Below are 18,450 nucleotides of genomic sequence, written 5' to 3' on the forward strand. Positions count from 1 at the left end.
AGCTGCCTTGAATCTCCCTGGCAGAAGAGAAAGGTAGCATATAAATACGTACTTCCATTAATAAATAAATTGATGCCACATGCTGATCTTGAGCAATTTCTGCCCAACATTGCATATACGCAACAGGAGTCAAATGTGTACACCTGTGAGTTGAGCAGAAATGGGTTAATGCGATAGTTAGAAACCCACTCTGACTGGTCCCTCTTCTAAGGTAAAGTGTGAACCAGGGAGAGGGCCATTTTGATAGTGGTTCAGTCTGGAATCTGCTTCCTTTATCAGCTAACCTGGTGCCAAATCTGAGTCCCAATCCTAGCCGGCACTTAAACCAGCTCAAAGGACTTGTGCTAAATTCTTGGTGTCACAAACATGCTGTAAAGCACATTCGTGCCACCTTGGAAGTTGGGCTGGCTAGCATGAAGATGCGCTCTGGCCTCCCCATGCCAGATTCATCCCTAGATACAGTGAGTTCACGGCGGCTGAGGGATGCCAGATTAGGGGTTGGGGACGGAGGGTGGAGGACAGAATGGGGGTGTTTTGGAAGAGGGTGGGCACTGGGCAGGCTGTGCCTGGGGGTAGGCGGGACTGGCCTCTGACACTTAAGCCAAATCCTACCCTCCCCTCCCGAGTAGCCCAGCATTATATTGGGCTGCTCAGATTTGTGCCAGCGACTTTGCTAGTCCGAGTAGCTGCATTGGGGTGGCTGCCATGTGATACCAGGTAAGAATACCTTTACTTGGGTTGCGCAGCAGCCTCTTCCTTCCCTGTGCTGGATACAGCGCAGGCCACCTGGCCTGCCTGTTCCAAAGCTGGTTAGCATTGGGCTGCCTGACACCTTTTGGGCAGATGAAGTTGTTGGTGGACTTTTGACTGATCTAAAGTAATCACTGTAATCAGAAAAGCTTGTTTTAATCATTGGTTGTTTGAATAATAACTAACCAATTTTATTTCAGTACATCACTTTAAGAATTTTTTTAGTTGATAGTGGTATAAAAATACCTTAAAGTTGTCAGATGAAAGCAATACTGCTTTTCTTTTCTGTAGGCTCACATGACTCTTTCAGCTACTGGGTTGATGAGAAATCTCCTGTGGGACCAGACCAAGCCACAGCGATTAAGCGGTTGGCTAAAATTTCTTTGGTGAAGAAGCTGATGAAGAAATGGTCAGTGACACAAAATCTAACATTCAAGGAGCAGCTGGAAGGTGGAATCCGTTACTTTGATCTTCGTGTGTCCTCCAAACCTGGTGAAGCAGGGCAGGAAATCTACTTCATACATGGCTTGTTTGGAATCAAAGTATGGGATGGGCTGATGGAGATAAATAACTTTCTTACACATCATCCTAAAGAAGTCATTTTCCTGGATTTCAACCATTTCTATGCTATGGATAACAACCATCATGAGTACCTGATCAAGAGGATCCAAGAGGTGTTTGACTCAAGACTCTGTACAAAGGACTGTGTTGAAAATGTGACATTACACAATCTCTGGGAAAAGCAGCAGCAGGTGGGTAAATGGAGGGGTGTTGGGTCACATCTGTGTAATTGGAATTGAAGTTAGGTCCCCAGAATACATAATTGGACATTTGTAGCATACTACCTTCACATTTGGAAAAAGAACTACAACTGACAGCTTATTGAGAGGCAGATGTTTCTCATAGTGGGAGGGGTCTGTTTTGGGAGTAAGGATTCTTGGCTTCAATTTTAAATGTTGTTTGTTGGCAACCTTCAGTCTCGAAAGACTATGGTATCGAGCTCTGAATGTTAGTCATCAATAAACACATGACCATAACGCCTTCATTTCTCTTCTAACGGTGTACTATGCTGTGTAGTATTTAATCCTGAAAAATCTTGCTTTTCACCACTTTTGCCATTGAAGTTGGCCTTTTCAAATGGCCTGTCACCCATTTGATACCACAGTTTATAGTAAATGGAGATGTGCAGGCATTCCTCAACAGTCCAGAGGTCTCTATTCCAGCATCCTGTTTCCTGTCGTGGCAGACAAATGCCTTTAGGAAGAGCATAAGCAGAACATATTGTAGACAATTAGCCCTCTCCCACCATTGCTTCCTAAGAACTGGTATTCAGATGCATATTGCTTGTGGCGGGTCCCCACCTTTCCCCTTCATCCCAAAGCGGTAGGTCAGTGTTCTGTGGCTGAGGATAAGACAGGTTCAATCATGCAAGGAAACAAAAGTCTTCTCCTTTACCACTTATTAAACAACAGGAAGGGACTTCCAGAGATAACAGCCAATTTCAGGTGGGTCCCCATTCATTTCAATATTTTATTTTTAATAATTTTTAATAAATTAAAATATTTATTTTAATTCAATATTAATTTTTAATTTTATTTTTAATATTTGATGCTCCCATGGTATGTGTCTGTTACAGTATGTGCCCCATACAGTAAGGAAATTTGGTGGCTGGATAAGGCAGGCCTACCAGACTGCTGATTTGTGCTAAATGGTAGCATACCTGTCAGGCAATGGGGCAAGGGCCAATCAGGGCAAAGTGCGGAGTCATTGCACAGAATAAGGAGAGATGGGAAAAGCTGATGCAATCCCTGCCCAGGGTGATGCAATGACATTCCTCAGGGATGAGGTCATGGTGTTTTCCCATTGGCTGACAGGAATATAAATGTCCAACTAGCACACTCCACTGTGTGGGTTGTAGCAGTGAGTTGCTGCAGGAATCTCTGCTGGATGTTCACCTGATTTGCTGACTAATTGGACTGTTTGCTGGACTGCCTCTGCTTGCCGATTTCTGGAACTGCCTTCTACTTGTAAATACTGCCTGTAAATAGACTCTGGTGCTGGGACTTCCCTGGGTCTTGCCTCCTTTTTTTGGCGTTCTTCCCTGTGCTCTGAGCACCATACGCTGCAGCTGCAGGTTTGCGCTTCTGCTATCTCTGTGTTTTGCCCATTATCTCTAACAGTGTCTGCATTTGGGAAAATGTGACAGATCTGTACTTTGAACAGGCTACTGTGTATATCAGCCATTTTCAACCTTTTTCAGCTCATGGCACACTGACAAGGCACTAAAGTTGTTAAGGCATGCTACTAGTTTTTAATTACATTATTATGTTACAATTAATTTAATATAACTAAGGGCACAATCCTAACCAGGTCTACTTAGAAGTCCTGTTTTGTTCAATGGGGCTTACTCTCAGGAAAGTGTGGTTAGGATTGCAGCCTTAGATCATTACATGACAATTAAAGAAATTCCCTAGAAGCTTGGAGAGGGAAGTATATGTGGTTTCTGGAAAGGAGGAACAGTGTTTTGAAGTAGGTGATCAAACTGTTATCAACTGATATGCCAGGAAGTGTTGGCAAAGAGAGGTGAGAAATACTGGAGAAATGTGAGGTGAGGGGCAGTGAGGAGATGTGACTGAAACAAGTGCAGGATTCACTAGGGTGGGGGGAAGAGAGAGAATGCACCTGATTCTGGACTTTGGAAGGTGGGGAAGAGGGAGGGGAGGGGTAGGAAGAGAGAGGTTAACTGCAATTATGGTGGGGGAATGTGTGTGCAGGAGGTGGGGTGGGGGAGAAGAAAAGTGTCAATTGCCTGCTCATGCATTCAAGAAAGAGTGTGACCAAGAGCCCAGGCCTCTGTACATCTACTCAGAAGTAAGCCCCATTATAGTCAATGGGGTTTTCTCCTAGGTAAGTGTGGATAGGATTGTGGTCCAGCACCCTTACTGTCAAAGCCAAAGCCTTGCCAGTGGAGGCAATGCAGGGAGGGTCACTTTAGGGCATTACAGGTAAGGAAAAGGGTCTCTTAAGGACCCTTTTCTAGCCAGCTGTTTCTGGCTCTGTACCTGCTTCCACCTTCTGGCTCGCTGGTCTCTCACTCCTTCCATGCTTCCACAGCCAGGAGCTCTTCCAGACTTCACTGCCTGCCCAATCAGTGCGCAGGGCAGGCACTAACAACAACAGGAGCTTTGAAGCCCCTTCATGGGCTGCTCCTTTTTCTCCTGCTGCTGCACGAGGCTCCAAGTGGCTGCTTCTCCGCCACTCGCAGCTGCTGCCTGACTCCTTGGCCCTGTGAAGATCTTCCAGCTGTAGTAATCTGGTTTTTATATGCACTGATACCAAGGCAACTGGCCGTGTCATCCTATCATTTCCTTTTTCATGATACAGACATTATCGTGTGGATTTGGTGGGCATTTGGTGGGTTGCTGTGAGATACAGGAAGCTGAACTAGATGGGCCTATGGCCAGTGAGGCTGTTCTTATGTTCTTATGAATAAGACTAAAAGCAGAAAGTGATTTGGGAATGTGCTCCTGAGGTTTCACAAATTTTCCGTTTCTCCATTTTTCAGGTTCTTATTTTCTACCATCATCCTCTCTATGAAGAATACCCCTTCCTGTGGCCAGGACATACAATGCCAGCACCATGGGCAAACACAACCAACGTACATAAACTGTTACAGTTTTTGGAGACCACCCTTGGTGAGCGGGAAAAGCACGGAACATTTCATGTGTCTCAAGCTATTCTCACGCCACGGGTCAAAACAATTGCACGGAACCTTGTCCGTGGTCTAAAAAACACACTTGTTCACAGGTAAGTGACTTTTCAACTTCTGGTATGACTTTATTTTACTTTATGTAATCTATAGAACATTTTCCATCCTTAGTTTCCAACAACAAATTAAAGTGACAGCATTTGATTGTTTTTATCTCTGAGTATCCCTTCCTTTTCCCCCTTGCTCCATTCTTTGTCTTCCCCAGTATCAGAATTTAGTGCAATGCCCTAATAAAATAAAACCATTTTGCTCCAATTTAATGTTTGGAGTTTGAACCTTATCACACTGTTTTGCAGTCACAGCTATAATCGGTCAAGATATACCAAGGTCAGCTGCAATTCTGTCCCCAGCAACCTTGCTTAATTTTACTGAAATAGGTGAGCTTAACTGGATAAGTTGCACTGATTAGACAGATGCTTCTACTGTAGCAAGTTGCTGCCATCTACAGACCAAAATAAGAAATGGCAAGAGCTTTTCCCTAAAGACATTAAACAGGATGAGTAAAATGACAATAATGCTTAAAACTTGTTGCCTCTTAGGGATTAATATATTTATTATAGCATCATCTTTCATGGACTATAGTCTACTTCATCAGGTGCAAGAAATGTTATCCTTAGCAGAGGTGTGTGTGTGTATGCGTGCGTGCGTGTACGCGCGTACACACGTGTTTCTGTCCCTCCCTCTCCCTTGGAAGGGGCATTGGAGGTAATCCAATCTCCTGCTAAATGCAGGCTACTATAGCATCCTTGATAAGTGACTACCAAGCTTCTGCTTAAACCTCCAAGGAGGTAGAACCCATAGCTGCACAAGGCAGACGGTTCCAGTGCAGTGGTGTCACAAGAATTTGCGTCACCCGGTGCAGGAGGCCTGCATGTCACTCCATGCAGTGGGCGTGGCAACGCCCCAGGCGGTGGGTGTGGTTATGTACCATTGCCCTGCCCCCACTGGTTTTTTGGCTGTACCTTTTGTAAGAACACAGAAATTTCAATGTGGTTTGTTTCATTGCATTCTGCATGAAATTACACATTGGAGGCATAATACCATCATGTTATATATCAATCAAATTCTGATTTTAGTGATTTTGAAAACTTGTAGAGTCACACACACACCCGTGTCAACTTACTAACACCTTATTGCAGCAGTTCTCAAACTTTTAGCACTGGAACCCACTTTTTAGAATGGTGATCTGTCCAGGACCCATTGGAAGTGATGTCATGGCCAGAAGTGACATCATCAAGCAAATTAAAATAAATTATAAATAATTAAATTAAAATAAAGAAATGATTAAATAAGGGGGAGCCAGTCCTGTTCCACCAAATGAATCTACTCTGAAGTAAATCCCATAGTGGTCAATGGGGCTTACACTCAGGAAAGTGTGGGTAGGATTGCAGCCTGTGAGCCCAATCCTATGCATGTCTACTCTGAAGCAAGTCCCATAGTGGTCAGTGGAGCTTACTCTGTAGTCTGCCTGCAATAACAACCCCCCAAAAAGAATCAGTGAGATTTCTAGCCCTCCCCAGTGCCCAGTTTAAAGTTCTTCTATTTCAGGCATATCAATGCAAAGACCCACCTGACTTTCCAAGTGCAAAATAGAAAACATTCTCCTTACCAGCTGAAGCCTCTTTTTTGTTCTTTTTAGGGGGGGGGGCTGCCTTCTGGAGCATTTGTTGTGCTCCAGTTCCATCGGATTGGGGTCATTCTGGTGTCCTCACATTCCCCTTTGCCTGGCCTGACCACCAGCCAATGCACATCTGCCTACTCACCAGTAAACGTGACCATGAGGCTGCTTTGCTTTCCATAGGGCTCAAAAGACTCGCAGCTAGGAGGGGGGACCTCCTTCTCGGGTGCTTTTGGGGGCTGCATCGAATCAGGACCATTCTGACGTTGTTGGAGTCCTCTCTGCCTGCCCTTTCCGATGGACTAAGGCAAGTTCACCTACTCATGAGTAAACGCGGCCAAGTGGCTTCGTTTCGGGCTCAGACTCGCAGCTGGGAGGGAGGGAACTACTTGGGTATTTTGGGGGGGCTGCATTCATTAGATTGGGACCATTAAGGTGTTGTTGGATTCCTCTCAGCCTGCCCTTTCCAACGGACTATGGCAAGTACGCCTATTCACAAGTAAACGCGAAATACGGCTCACTTTCACTTTCCATAGGGATTCATGCATTTTTCTTTCCGGTTTTTTGGCCATACCTTTTGAAGGAAATTAGCTATTTCAATTCTGTTTTTTGCATTGTACTTCGCTGGACATTCCGCATCCAGCAGTTTATGGCATGATGGGGTAGCTCCTAAAGCCGTGATTTTAGCATGTCACCCCCCGGGCGCGTCATCCCCCCGTGCCTCACCCTGTGCGACTTGCACCCCCCTCCAGCAACGCCACTGTTCCAGTGTCAGGCAACTCTTATAATTGGGAAATTCTTCATCATGGCTAGCCTAAGTATTCAGCTGTAGTTTCAACCAATTGGTTCTAGTCCTGCCTTCAAGAATCACAAAGAGGAAGTCCTCTCCTTCTGCATGGTGGCTCTTCAGGTATTTGAAAATGGCTATCATATATCCCCTTAGACTTCTCCAGGGTAAACATACCAAGCTCTTTTGACCATTTCTCAAATGACTTTGTTTCTAGAACCCTCTGCATTTTTCTAGTCTGCCTATGAACCTACTTCTTATTTAGAGAGAAAAAGAAAAAAGTAAATACTGAGGTCAAATGACCATAAATTCAGGGTAATCTGAAAACACTGTGTGCAAAACTTAAATGTATTGTTAAAGATAAACACACTGCCAATTTGCAACAGCAGAAATAAGTGATAACAAAATCTTCCCTGCTTTGCCGCTTCAATATACAATGCTATAATTATTAGGTAATACTAATGTTCTATAGCGGCAGTTCTCAAACTGAATCTCAACCCAATTTTTGGTGGGTCGTGAAGCTGACAAGGAAAATGTATTGAGCCCAATGAAAACCAAAATGGAGCCTCAGCTATGTGTTTGTTCATGAGTAGGTGACCATGCCTCAGCTCTTACTGAAGGCAAGGCAAAGGGAATGTAATGTGACCAGAATGGTCATGATCCAATTAATGTGGGGATCAACAAATGCTGCAGAAGCCACATACACCCCAATAGTAAAAAGAATAAAAATAGAGACTTGAGTTGCTGGTAAAGTGAAACTTCTTTTTTGTCTGGTAAAGCTAGGTGGGTCCCAATAAAGGGTTTTAAAAAGTTTGAAAACCAGTATTCTATAGTGATAGCTTCCATTTTATCTCATGCTTAGTAACATTTGAATAGCACTTTTTGAGCATGCAAAGTGTTTCATATGTATTTGCTTGTAACCCCTTCAATTCAACCCTCAGACTCTTGCACCCAGCAAACATGCAGTACATCATGGGAAGTCACATCTATGATTGTCAATCCGCATAAGAATTGCAACCACACATTCACTCCAGTCCATGGGCTTATCTGTGGGAAAAGCCATGTTAGCCCCTCTTCCTGCACTGTCAATCATCCTTCAGCTGGTTTCCTGTGTCTGCATATATTCCAACAGCACTTGCCTCTCAAAAGGAGTGGGAGTTTCCCCTCGAGGCTTCTCCCTTCCGAAGCAGTTAACTTTCTAGTCCTGCAGGTTGTCCTGGGGGACAATGTAGGATGTTGTCTTGCTCCTCCAAAGACTTAAAACCCAGGGATACCTGATAACCATGTGAGTTTCCATCCTTGCATTCAAAATCCATGTGGAAGATTCCAAAGTCATGGATTAAGTAAAACAGCTACTTAGCTTAGTCCATGGAAAAACAGTAATAGATAAGGAAATCCACATGGATTTTGCATCCAAATGTATGCTACATCCATGAAATGACTATTTTCATGTGAGTTCTTGCATGTTTGGTCTAAGTCATTGCACTACTTTGCATCCCTTTACAGCTAGAAAAACACTTAGATATAATAGCATAATCATACGTTCCTCCAAAACCATTCCTCCAAGGAGCTCAGAGCAGCGTACATAGTTCCTCCTTCTCTTACCCTCACAACTCCACTTCACAATCCTCCAGCCTGTGAGGTAGGTTGGAGTAAGATAATGGCTGGCCCAAGGTGAGATTCATGGCTGGCTGCGGGATGACTTGAATCCAGATCATCCTGAGCCAAGTATAACACTCCAACCACTTTAGCATGCTTGCTCTCGCATCTTTGCATGGGTTTAGGATGTTCAAAGCGACATTTCTTCATCTCTTTTGCTGCTAAATATAACTTAGTACTGCCACCATCCAAAGTTGTTCTGCTTTACTGTTATAAGACACTAGATAGCGCTAAAGTGCTTTCTTCTCATGAACAAATGAGAAAGGAAGTCATGCTTCTATCTATCCCCCTTACTTGAATGGCTCACAACCTATAATTTCCAAAATTTTTGTTACAGCTAATACCCCAAATCACATGTAATGTATAAAGATTTACTTACAAAAGCTGGCAAAAATGTGAACTAGTTGAGTATAATTGTGGTTGCTTGGCTTTTCTGTTCCATAGTTTCTCCCTTCCAGAGTCCTTACATACTGCTAAAAACTGCAGGTTGAAATTGTTACTATAATTGAACATTCAGGTGATGTTTAGTTTACAGGGGAAAAGGCTTCGAGAAGAAGGGGGGGTAAATGTGTTCTTTGATCTTTGTAGTCCACTGTTGCAATGCTTGCTTTTAGATATGACTTTGTTGTATTATGACACTGCCAATTTCAATGGTTCCAGCTGTCCCCAGAGCTGTCCATAACAACTGTAGTCATTAGTGATAGTAGTCTCTGGAAGCAACAGTTCAGTAAAATGAAAATAACTTTCCTAAGTTTTTCAAAACTGCCTCTCTTAGAGCACTCTCCAATGCATGCTTCTTCAAAAGTAAGTCCCATTGTGTTCAGTGGGATTTACTCCTAGGAAAGTGTTCATACTTTTGCAGCCTTATTTTGCAAAGCTAGAACATAGAGACTGATGATAAAACAATGAGAGGTTTTAAAAGCAGCTTTAATAGAACTTTTACATCAATACCTTTTTTGTCAATTCCTAACTAAGATATTTTCAAAAGCAACAATACAAAAATTTTACCCCCAAAAAAGATCAACAAAGCTGTTTTATGTTACATTTACAACTGCTTACTTCCTGCTTTTTGTAGTCTTGTATATTTTAAGTTGAAATTATACATCTTTCCTAGCACTTGGCAGCAGAAATTCATTGAAAAGCCACGTGATGCTGTCAGGCATTAAAGCACAATAACTTATTCACCCAGAACACACAATCTTTAGGAAAATGGATTTTTAAAAGAAAAAAGGCTTTTGTAACCATCTTACTGTTTGTGTGGTCACAAATTACTCATTTCAATTGGCATTGACATTTGCCCCTTATAGATATTCAGAGTGTATACAAAGAATGTGCATGGACAGGCATCTCAATCTATGCCCATTCATTTGAATGACCATGGAGAAAGATAGGAACCCTAGATGGGCTCCTGTGTGCCCACAGGTGTGTGCATGTAGGCTCTTTTCAGGTATACATATGAATACATGTAGGTCAGGGCAGAGTGTGATACCACTCCCTCCCTTCCCATGCACACTGGTTGGACTCTGCTTGAGTGTCTGTAGGGAGCAAGCTTCATTTTCAGTGTGATGCTTCCTTTGCATATAACCTTCTGTATTTAAGCATTAAACTGGTAAATATTTTGCAAGAATTTAAAATTGATACACAAAAAATAGCTAACTGATGAACAACTTGGTGCCTCTCCAATTCTCTGTCCTTTTCAGTATAGTCTGTAAACAAAGTCATGAATATTAGCATTTACTCCACTATCTACAGCTGTGATTTTCAACCTTTGTCGTCTCATGGTACACTGGCAAGATACTACTAAAATGGTCATGGCACACCATTTTTTTTTTTTTTGGCAATTGACAAGGCACACTGTGCAGTCAATGGGGGGCTCATATCCCCCAATGGTCCTATTGATAAATGACTCTCTCCCAAATTCCTGTGGCGCACCTGGGGACCTTTGTCCTGTCCTGAGGCCCTGTGTGCCATTGCACAGTGGTTGAAAATGGCTGATCTACAGCATGCTTCTGAAAGCTTTCTTTATGAAAAACACATAATGCAGATTGAAAAACATTTGCTTGTCTCATTCCTCCTGTCCTGGACACATTTTTATTGAGCTCTTCCTTATGCATTCCAAAATCTGATTTTATTTAGTTAGAACAACACATCTGTCTTTATGTTCATCTATGAGCAAAAAGTCATGTGGTACAGCATATTATGTTTGGTGACCTGCTGTCACTCCTGTTCCAAAAAGAAGCTGTTCACAACCAGCATTCTTATAATGTCGTCTTAGTATGTCAGGGATGCTGCATTTATAAAGTCTTACGTACAGAAGCAACAAGCTGATGGTTGTGAGATGCTGTGTGCCTCTCATGCACATGCTGAAGGACTGTGTTACGTGTTCCTTTCTTTTCCCTTTAGGAATCTCCCTTTCATTCTGAACTGGGTGAAGTCACAGAAACCAGGCGTCATGGGCGTTAACATAATTACATCAGACTTTGTGGAGCTGGTTGACTTTGCAGCCTCCGTGATTGCGTTAAACAACCTTCTTTTAGAAGAGAATACATCTTGAAACTTCTGTTCTCTCATCTAGAGCTGACTTTGCTCCAGTTTAATGTGGAAAAGTTGTCCAGTCATATCAGTCCTCTTTCCCTCCCACCAGTTTTGCTCTTTTTTTCTCAGTCTCAACAAAAGAGGCAGAAAAAGGCGCAAGCTGATCGACAAAACTCTGTCGGGGGGCTAGTGCTCCAGCCAGACTTGGTCTTTCAATCTGCAGCACATATGACTGTTCTGCCTGCAACTGTTGAAATACAGGAAGTGATGCTGGAGGCTGGACACTGGAACAGATGTAAATAATTAGCCGAGGCCCCTCTGTGGACTTGTTGAGTGTGTGCATCCTGCAGGTTATGAAACCCAGGGCTCTGGATCTAAAGATAATTGTTGATCTCTAAGCACTGTTTTACCAAGCTAGCCAACAGTTTCTTGGCTACATGGGTCGAATGGTCAGATGTGTGCTATTCTCTTCTACTGTACTGTATAATGCTACCTCGGTCACTTTTTATAGGAACCAGCATCCCTGTTTTTTAATGTGACCTTTTGTAAGTATTTGGTGTGATGTTTTAGAGTTCCTTATGGGGTATAAAATCTGTTTTTTTAACACCTCATTTTTTTTTTAACTTAACAGATATTTAAATTTGTACTGGAAGTTGGTGACTGAACCTGATAAAGCAGAAAGATGGGTATTTTGATGTGGGAATATTTAATATTTTTAAATCTTGGGAAAACACTTCTGAGAAGCAGAAGGCTATCTCGGCATTAGTAAGGGCCAAGGCTGACAGAGTGTTGGGCTTGTCTTAGATATTGGAATAGTGAAAAAAAATCACACAAGAATGCAAATGGCTTGTGGATTTTGTAAAAAATACTTGTTGTCATGCCAGAACAAACTAGTAACGGGTGAGAGAATTAGTTCCTATGAGAAACAGCACAATCCTATGGATGCTTACTCAGAAATGAATACCACTATGTTCAGTGGGGTTTTTCTTAGGTATGCATCCATAGAATTGAAACCTGAAACCTTGTATATCACTGTACAATGCACCTGTTGGCCTCACCTCCTCCCATCAGCCTCCACTAGGGTTGCTACTTTCATGTTGCATGTTTATATCAAGTGTGATTGACTAATTCAATTAATTCTAACATAGGAATGCAGCCTATTTTGCATGGGTCTTTTGCATTGTTGCGCAAGTCATTCCTTTGCACTTGCTTCCTTCCAATAAGAAGGAAAGCCAAGATGAGTGACACATGCAGAAATGAGAGGCAAGAGCTGGGTTCTCTCAGCACAGGCAAAACTCGCTCATGGAACATGAACCATTTCAGGTGTAAGATGCACAACTGGGCATCCAGTTGTACTTCTAAAAATAGTTTTTTGTCAGAAGTTTGAGAAACATTGAATGCCTCAGTAGGAGAGAACAGGTATTGACCCTTAGCCACCTGCTAATGGGCCTTTCCTGCAGAATCCAGGTGTACTTTGCATTCCAACCTAATGCACATACCTGTCGGCATTCCATGGCAGCAGACTGTTCATGTCAAAACTCACTCTCTGCAAAAAATTTACTTCTTTTTAGTGTTCGTTCTATGGCAAAATGCAAGAGGTGTAGAGCACCTAAATCAAAGACCAGGGTTTCTGTAGGGCAGATGGTGAAGCCAACGTGACCCCACAACATTCACCCCTAATGTTACCATTGCTGCTAATTCTTCTGCTTTGGAAGGTCAGTGCCCAGCATCTAGCAGCAGCTTGCTTGATCTTCACTTGCATATGTTTACATTTGTTAAGATAGATGATCTCATCTCCTGTCTTAGTCCTTCAAAAAAAGTGTTTGTTGGCGGCTATGCCAACTTCCTATTTGGAAGTTCCTCATTCATAATAGTATGATTTATTTATTTATTTTATTAAGTCTAAAATATTTATGTGTTGGCTTTCTTGCCAGAGCAGTCCTGCATTGCTTACAATAAAAAATATAAGACACTTCTAAAACAGCACATTTATCCACATGTTCTAATGGATTTCAGTGGTACTTGAGGGGGAAGAAACCCTGATTGGCTGAAAATAATGTCAGCTCAGGATTGCAATGGGTACAAATGATGGATTTTAATAAGGACCTATTTCATCCTGCGTGAATGTGTTTAAACAGAAAATTTATGTATTTAAAAGATTTATAAACCATGTTTCCAAAGCTCTCAGCTGGATACAGGTAATGCTTCCTGGAGTTTGAAACTCGCAATAAGTCCTTGCGGGGGCGGAGGAAGGCAATGACGCGATCCCCAGGATTGCACCACTCAGGGGGACTGCAGGGACTGGGATGCACTCACCAGTGCCTGCAGCAGCTGTCCTGGGGTGTGGGGAGCCCTGCAGAGGCTCGCGCAGGGTTCCCCACACCCAGGGAAGGCTGCCGCAGGGACTGGTGAGTGCATCCCAGTCCCTGCAGCCCCATTAGAAGTGAAAGTGGAGCAATCATGCTCCCCTTCTGGTTTTGCAGAGGCAGGGCGCGATTACCCCACTTTCACTTCTAAAGCTTCAGGGGGCCCTGCAAACAGTCGTGCAGGGCTTCCCGCACCCCCAGGAGGCTGCAGGAGGCTCTGGTAAATGCAGCCAAGCCCCTGCAGCCCTGAATGGTGCAATCCTGGGGATTGCACTGCCTCCTCTCTGCCTCCTGGCTGCCCCCGCCCCTTAAGGGGAAAGAGGCCAGGGCCCTCAGGCTGGGGTGTAGTGACATCTGAGTTAACGTATCAAAACATAAAAATAACAATAATAATGAAAGCAATAAACAACAATATAAGGAGCAGATGATAAAGATTTACAACAAGAATAAAACCATAAAACAGCAAGGAGCAGAAGACTGAGGCAATATTTGCATGACTTGCTATAGGACTGGTTTACACAGGTCTCCTCAGAGCCTGGAATTTTTTATTGTATGAACCTACCTCAGGATAGAATCATTGAATTTAAATAGTGGTGCTCTTCTTTTATTTAGCTGGGGGAGAGTAACTGGCCCACCTCACCCCAGCAGTGTCTTTTCTAGCAGCTGTCTGCTGCTGTTCTTTTGCAACTTTTTAGATTGTGAGCCCTTTGGGGACAGGGAGCTGTTGGTTATTTGATTTTCTCTGAACTTTTTGTTGAAAAGCGGTATATAAATACTGTTAATAATAATAATTTGAAGTGATTTGACTTCTTCAGATGGAGATTAAAGTGGTTGTCTGCTTATTACTGTATTCTCCTTCCCACCATCTCTCCTGTATATGTATTTAAACAGAATAGTATGTGTTGGCATGAGATGGTTTTCTGGTTTCTTTCACTAGCATAACGTGCTTTAATCATTTCTGTTTGTTGATTATTCACTGTGACAATGAAAACTGGTGCAGGTGAGAGGGCATTACCTTGAAACTGAAGTACAAGCACAAAAGGGTAAAATATTTTTGGTTTTTGCTATTAGAAAAGGGAAAAGAAGTGTGTAGACTGAGAACTACTCCTAGTAAATCCTCTTTATCAGGTAAGAGTACAGGTAGGGCCTAAGACCTTCTGACATCTGAAGCAGTATGCCAAGTTCTTCCCCCTTACCTATTGCCAGCCTCATCTCCTCCCACTTCCTGAATTGAAAGGAACATGGGGACAGAAAAATAGAGGAAAAGTGGAGGAGAAGAGAGTGGTAGGCAGAATATCAGCTTTTTCCAATCAAGGAATAAGAATAAGAGGTAGATCAGTGGAGGTAAGTGGGCAGAGATGTAGGCACTTCCCATCAGTCTACTGCCTGAGGTGTCCTCTTTGTTTTGTCTCTTATATGGGCTGACCATGTGAGAGTAGACTGTTGCTTTAATTCTGAGGAACTGGTTGCACAAGCATACAAGTTACCTTGGGATAAACACATACACTTAGTCCAGCCTCTGACTTGTTTATACCATTCAAGAAATTAATCTGATGTTGAAAAGAGGCAAACCCAGAGGCATTTGTCTTGGGCTATGTAGTCATATGTGATTGGTGGAACTTGCATTCCACAGAAAGCTTGAGAATGAATCAAGGGGATTCACTGAAACATACCTTGAATTCCCAAACTAAGTATACAGAGATCAAATTGAGTGTAACAGCTAATAACATCCTCTGATTCTTGACTGCAGAAATCTGGATGCCTCTGTGTAGACTTAGGTTAAATCTGAAAGGTAGCCTACAAATTAGTGGAAGAACGTGAATTGTTTTTAAGATTAGATGTTTATGGTATTTATTACAACTTTGTTAAAATTTCTTCTATTTTACCTTCCATGCAAATTCAGAGCAAAAAACTATTTTTTAAAAACAGATAAAATATATGAAATCTGTGTAGTAAACTAAAATGAACTCCCTGCTTTCTTGGCCTGGCCACTAAAACTCAATGCATCTTGTGCCACTGTTTAGTAGATACTCAGGCTTCCTGGACACTGAGCACAGTGGGACTTACTGCTAAGTAGACATGCATAGGATTGCCCTGTGAGTTTGGGTCCTTTTCCACATGGTAAAGTCAACACTTGGTGGCAATCCATTTGTGAGAAACAGCTCTTTTGCAAGGAGGGTGCATTTCACATGGTTAAAATCCAGCTGAACAAAAGGAGTTCTCAAAATGCATTGCCCAACTTGTTTTAAGTTCTACAACTTTTCTCCAAGCATTTTGATTCGGTTTTTGCACAGAGAAACCAAAACTCTCTTCCATGCCATTTCAGAATGGTTGGCTTGAAATCTGAATCAGATTTGCCCCTGGAGAAGTAATGACTCATCATGTCTTGGGCAATCAGTTTCTACTGGGCACCTGCAATGTCTCCTCTACTTTCTTTCCTGCAATTGATACCTTTCCATTCTTCTTTTGTGTAACTCATCTGAAATACATGCACATGTGTAACTGAAATACATGAAATACATTAGGAAAGCCAGGTATATTGAGCTTATTTCAATACTTACAAGCTGGAGGCTGGGATTTTTTGTGTGTGCAATTTATTAGTTGTGGAGAAGAGAACTTGTAGCATAAATGGGTTAATACGTTTTTTTAAATTCAGGTTTTCTATTCAGTATTTTGTTTGTTTTTTGTAGTCTGCTACAAAATGTTAATGGTTTATATTTGAAATTATTATAAATTAGATTAAGGGCACAATCCTAATCAGGTCTACTCAGAAGTAAGTCCTATTTTAGGTTAGGATTGCAGCCCAAGTGTTAATGAACTTTAATAATGAGGGGGTTATTAACGAATGCTATTAATGAACCTTAACGAGGGGGAAACCTTAGCTTTTTTAAGAAATAGGAAGTGATGTCACAAATGACATCACTTCCTATGTTCAGGTCACTTCCGGCTGCCACATTTGGAGTTCGGCCTCAGCAGGTGCCATAAATCCAATGTGGCCCCCAGGGTGAAATGAGTTTGACACCCCTGAGCTAAATAATGTGTGTCATTTTTTCTGTAAATGTAGATTGCCCAATGCAATTTGCTTTCACAGACAGATGCTTAACAAAAATGTCAAACTTGGTCACCAAGCAGCCAACAGTACATTGGTTTGTGTTTCAGCAGGTTAATTTACCTTGTGGTTGGGTCTTTTGGCAGAAGGATAAACCTAATTCTTGCATGACACATGGCAGAGTACTTCCTCTTAAGATATATTGCATCCAGAGCCCTTGGAAAATGTTGCCTCTTGTGGAAAGCCAGCTGGGACTGTGGAGAGTTTGCCAGCTGTTCTTGCCGCATATATTTTACCCTGAAGGTAAAGAACAAATTGAGTTAATGTTACATTCCAATTACTAAACAAGTTCAAATTCATCTGAGAGAGGAGCTCCATATTCACTGGACTGTAATCCAAAGTATTTGTACCGAAAGTGTGCCACAATATTGCATTTAGACTCCAAGCCACTAGTTCATGTTGTGTCTGTGGGACCAGATTAATCTACCAGTCAAGATCCAAAGCAAGGCTAAAAAGAAATTTACAGCATAATCCTAAATCCTACTACGTTCAACGGAGCTTCCTCCAGGTCAGTGCGTGAGATGGCAACCGTAAATGATATACAGTATTTAACCCATTTGGGCCAGTAACCATACCATATGCCTCCCTCCTCATGGTTTCTCCCTTCTGTGTGGGAATTAGCCACAGGGAAAATAAATTAATGCCTGAGTTGCACTGATGTCTTTAGAATTTAATGTTCTGGCAATTGTTGTGTATACTGTACAAGGAACTCTACAACTTGTACAGATTTCAGAATAAAAATTTGACCAAAAAAAGCAACTTTTAAAAATGCAAATGTTTAATATTCTGTTATTTTAAAAAGAAAAAATCCTTTTGAACACATGAGCTTCACTGACTTGTTTCCAAATTTGAGTACAGTCTTCTCGGATGTTCCCCTGGGCAAACCACTTAAAATGTGTACATGTCAAGCAGATAATCCTAAGGAGGTGTCATTCTTTCCAGTCAGCCTTGCCCAATGAAGTATGTCTCATACATATACGTGGATTAGATATTTTCTTTTGGTGTATTCTAGTCTCATAAAAACGGAATATGATTGTTAAAGAAACAAAAAAAACCTTTTATTGTGAAACAGCATTGTTCTGATCTTACATAAGAATAATGTAACAGAGTCATTTAAAAAGTAAGGACAAACAAACCTTAAGGGTGCATTACTGATATCATCTTTAATCAGAGGGTAAAACCCAAGAAAGGAAAGTGTATGATAAATTTGCATGTCAGACACTTATCCTCTGCTATCAGCTAGGCTGTACTTTTGTTTTGGACAAGACAGGAAGTGTATGGGGATGGAAGACGAAGAAGCAGTTTGGTGCCAAGTCAGAACTGAGTCATTCTAACCAAGTCCTGGCAGTTCTGCCCATAGATCTTGAGCCTTAGTTGCCCCCAGGATCTCAATGCAGGGACTTCCACACCCTGATGTCTGACATACCTTGAGGCAGTGATTCATGGGTACTGTAAGCTCCATCGAAACAAATGGGGCTTCATTAATTGAACACGGGTTGGTAGCAGTGTTTTACATAACCAACAGCCAGTTTCATCACGCCTATTTGTTGCTGTAGTCTGGTACATAAGGCTGCCTGTGAGATTGGACAGAGCAGGATAGCAGCTGCCCCCTCTGAGTTTCCGACCACATATGTCGCTCCCACCATGAAACAATTGTTTTATGCGGTTTTTGTTCAGCTGTTATTGTATTTAGCACTTCTTGTGTTTGTGTTTTAATGTGTTTTGATTTTGTTTTGTCCATTGCAAGTGGCCTGGTGCTTGGTTGCAGATGAAAAGCAGGGGAACCTGACTGAAAGAAATAAAACTTGATTAATCAGGAGTTTCGTATTTATTTTGTATAAGAATTTTTCTCTTCTC

General features: G+C 42.0%; 1 protein-coding gene across 1 annotated transcript in view; it reads left to right on the forward strand.

The window, feature by feature from the left end:
* Positions 1-11,137, forward strand: part of PLCXD2 (phosphatidylinositol specific phospholipase C X domain containing 2) — a 33,602-nt gene extending 22,465 nt beyond the window's left edge. The window contains exons 2-4 of the mRNA XM_066622090.1: positions 1,042-1,502; positions 4,316-4,557; positions 10,987-11,137. Coding sequence (XP_066478187.1) covers positions 1,042-1,502; positions 4,316-4,557; positions 10,987-11,137 — 854 coding nt within the window. The remainder of the gene's footprint in view (positions 1-1,041; positions 1,503-4,315; positions 4,558-10,986) is intronic.
* Positions 11,138-18,450: the final 7,313 nt, after the last annotated feature.

The sequence above is a fragment of the Tiliqua scincoides genome, chromosome 3 (assembly GCF_035046505.1).
Source record: "Tiliqua scincoides isolate rTilSci1 chromosome 3, rTilSci1.hap2, whole genome shotgun sequence".
In the NCBI taxonomy this organism is placed as follows: domain Eukaryota; kingdom Metazoa; phylum Chordata; class Lepidosauria; order Squamata; family Scincidae; genus Tiliqua; species Tiliqua scincoides.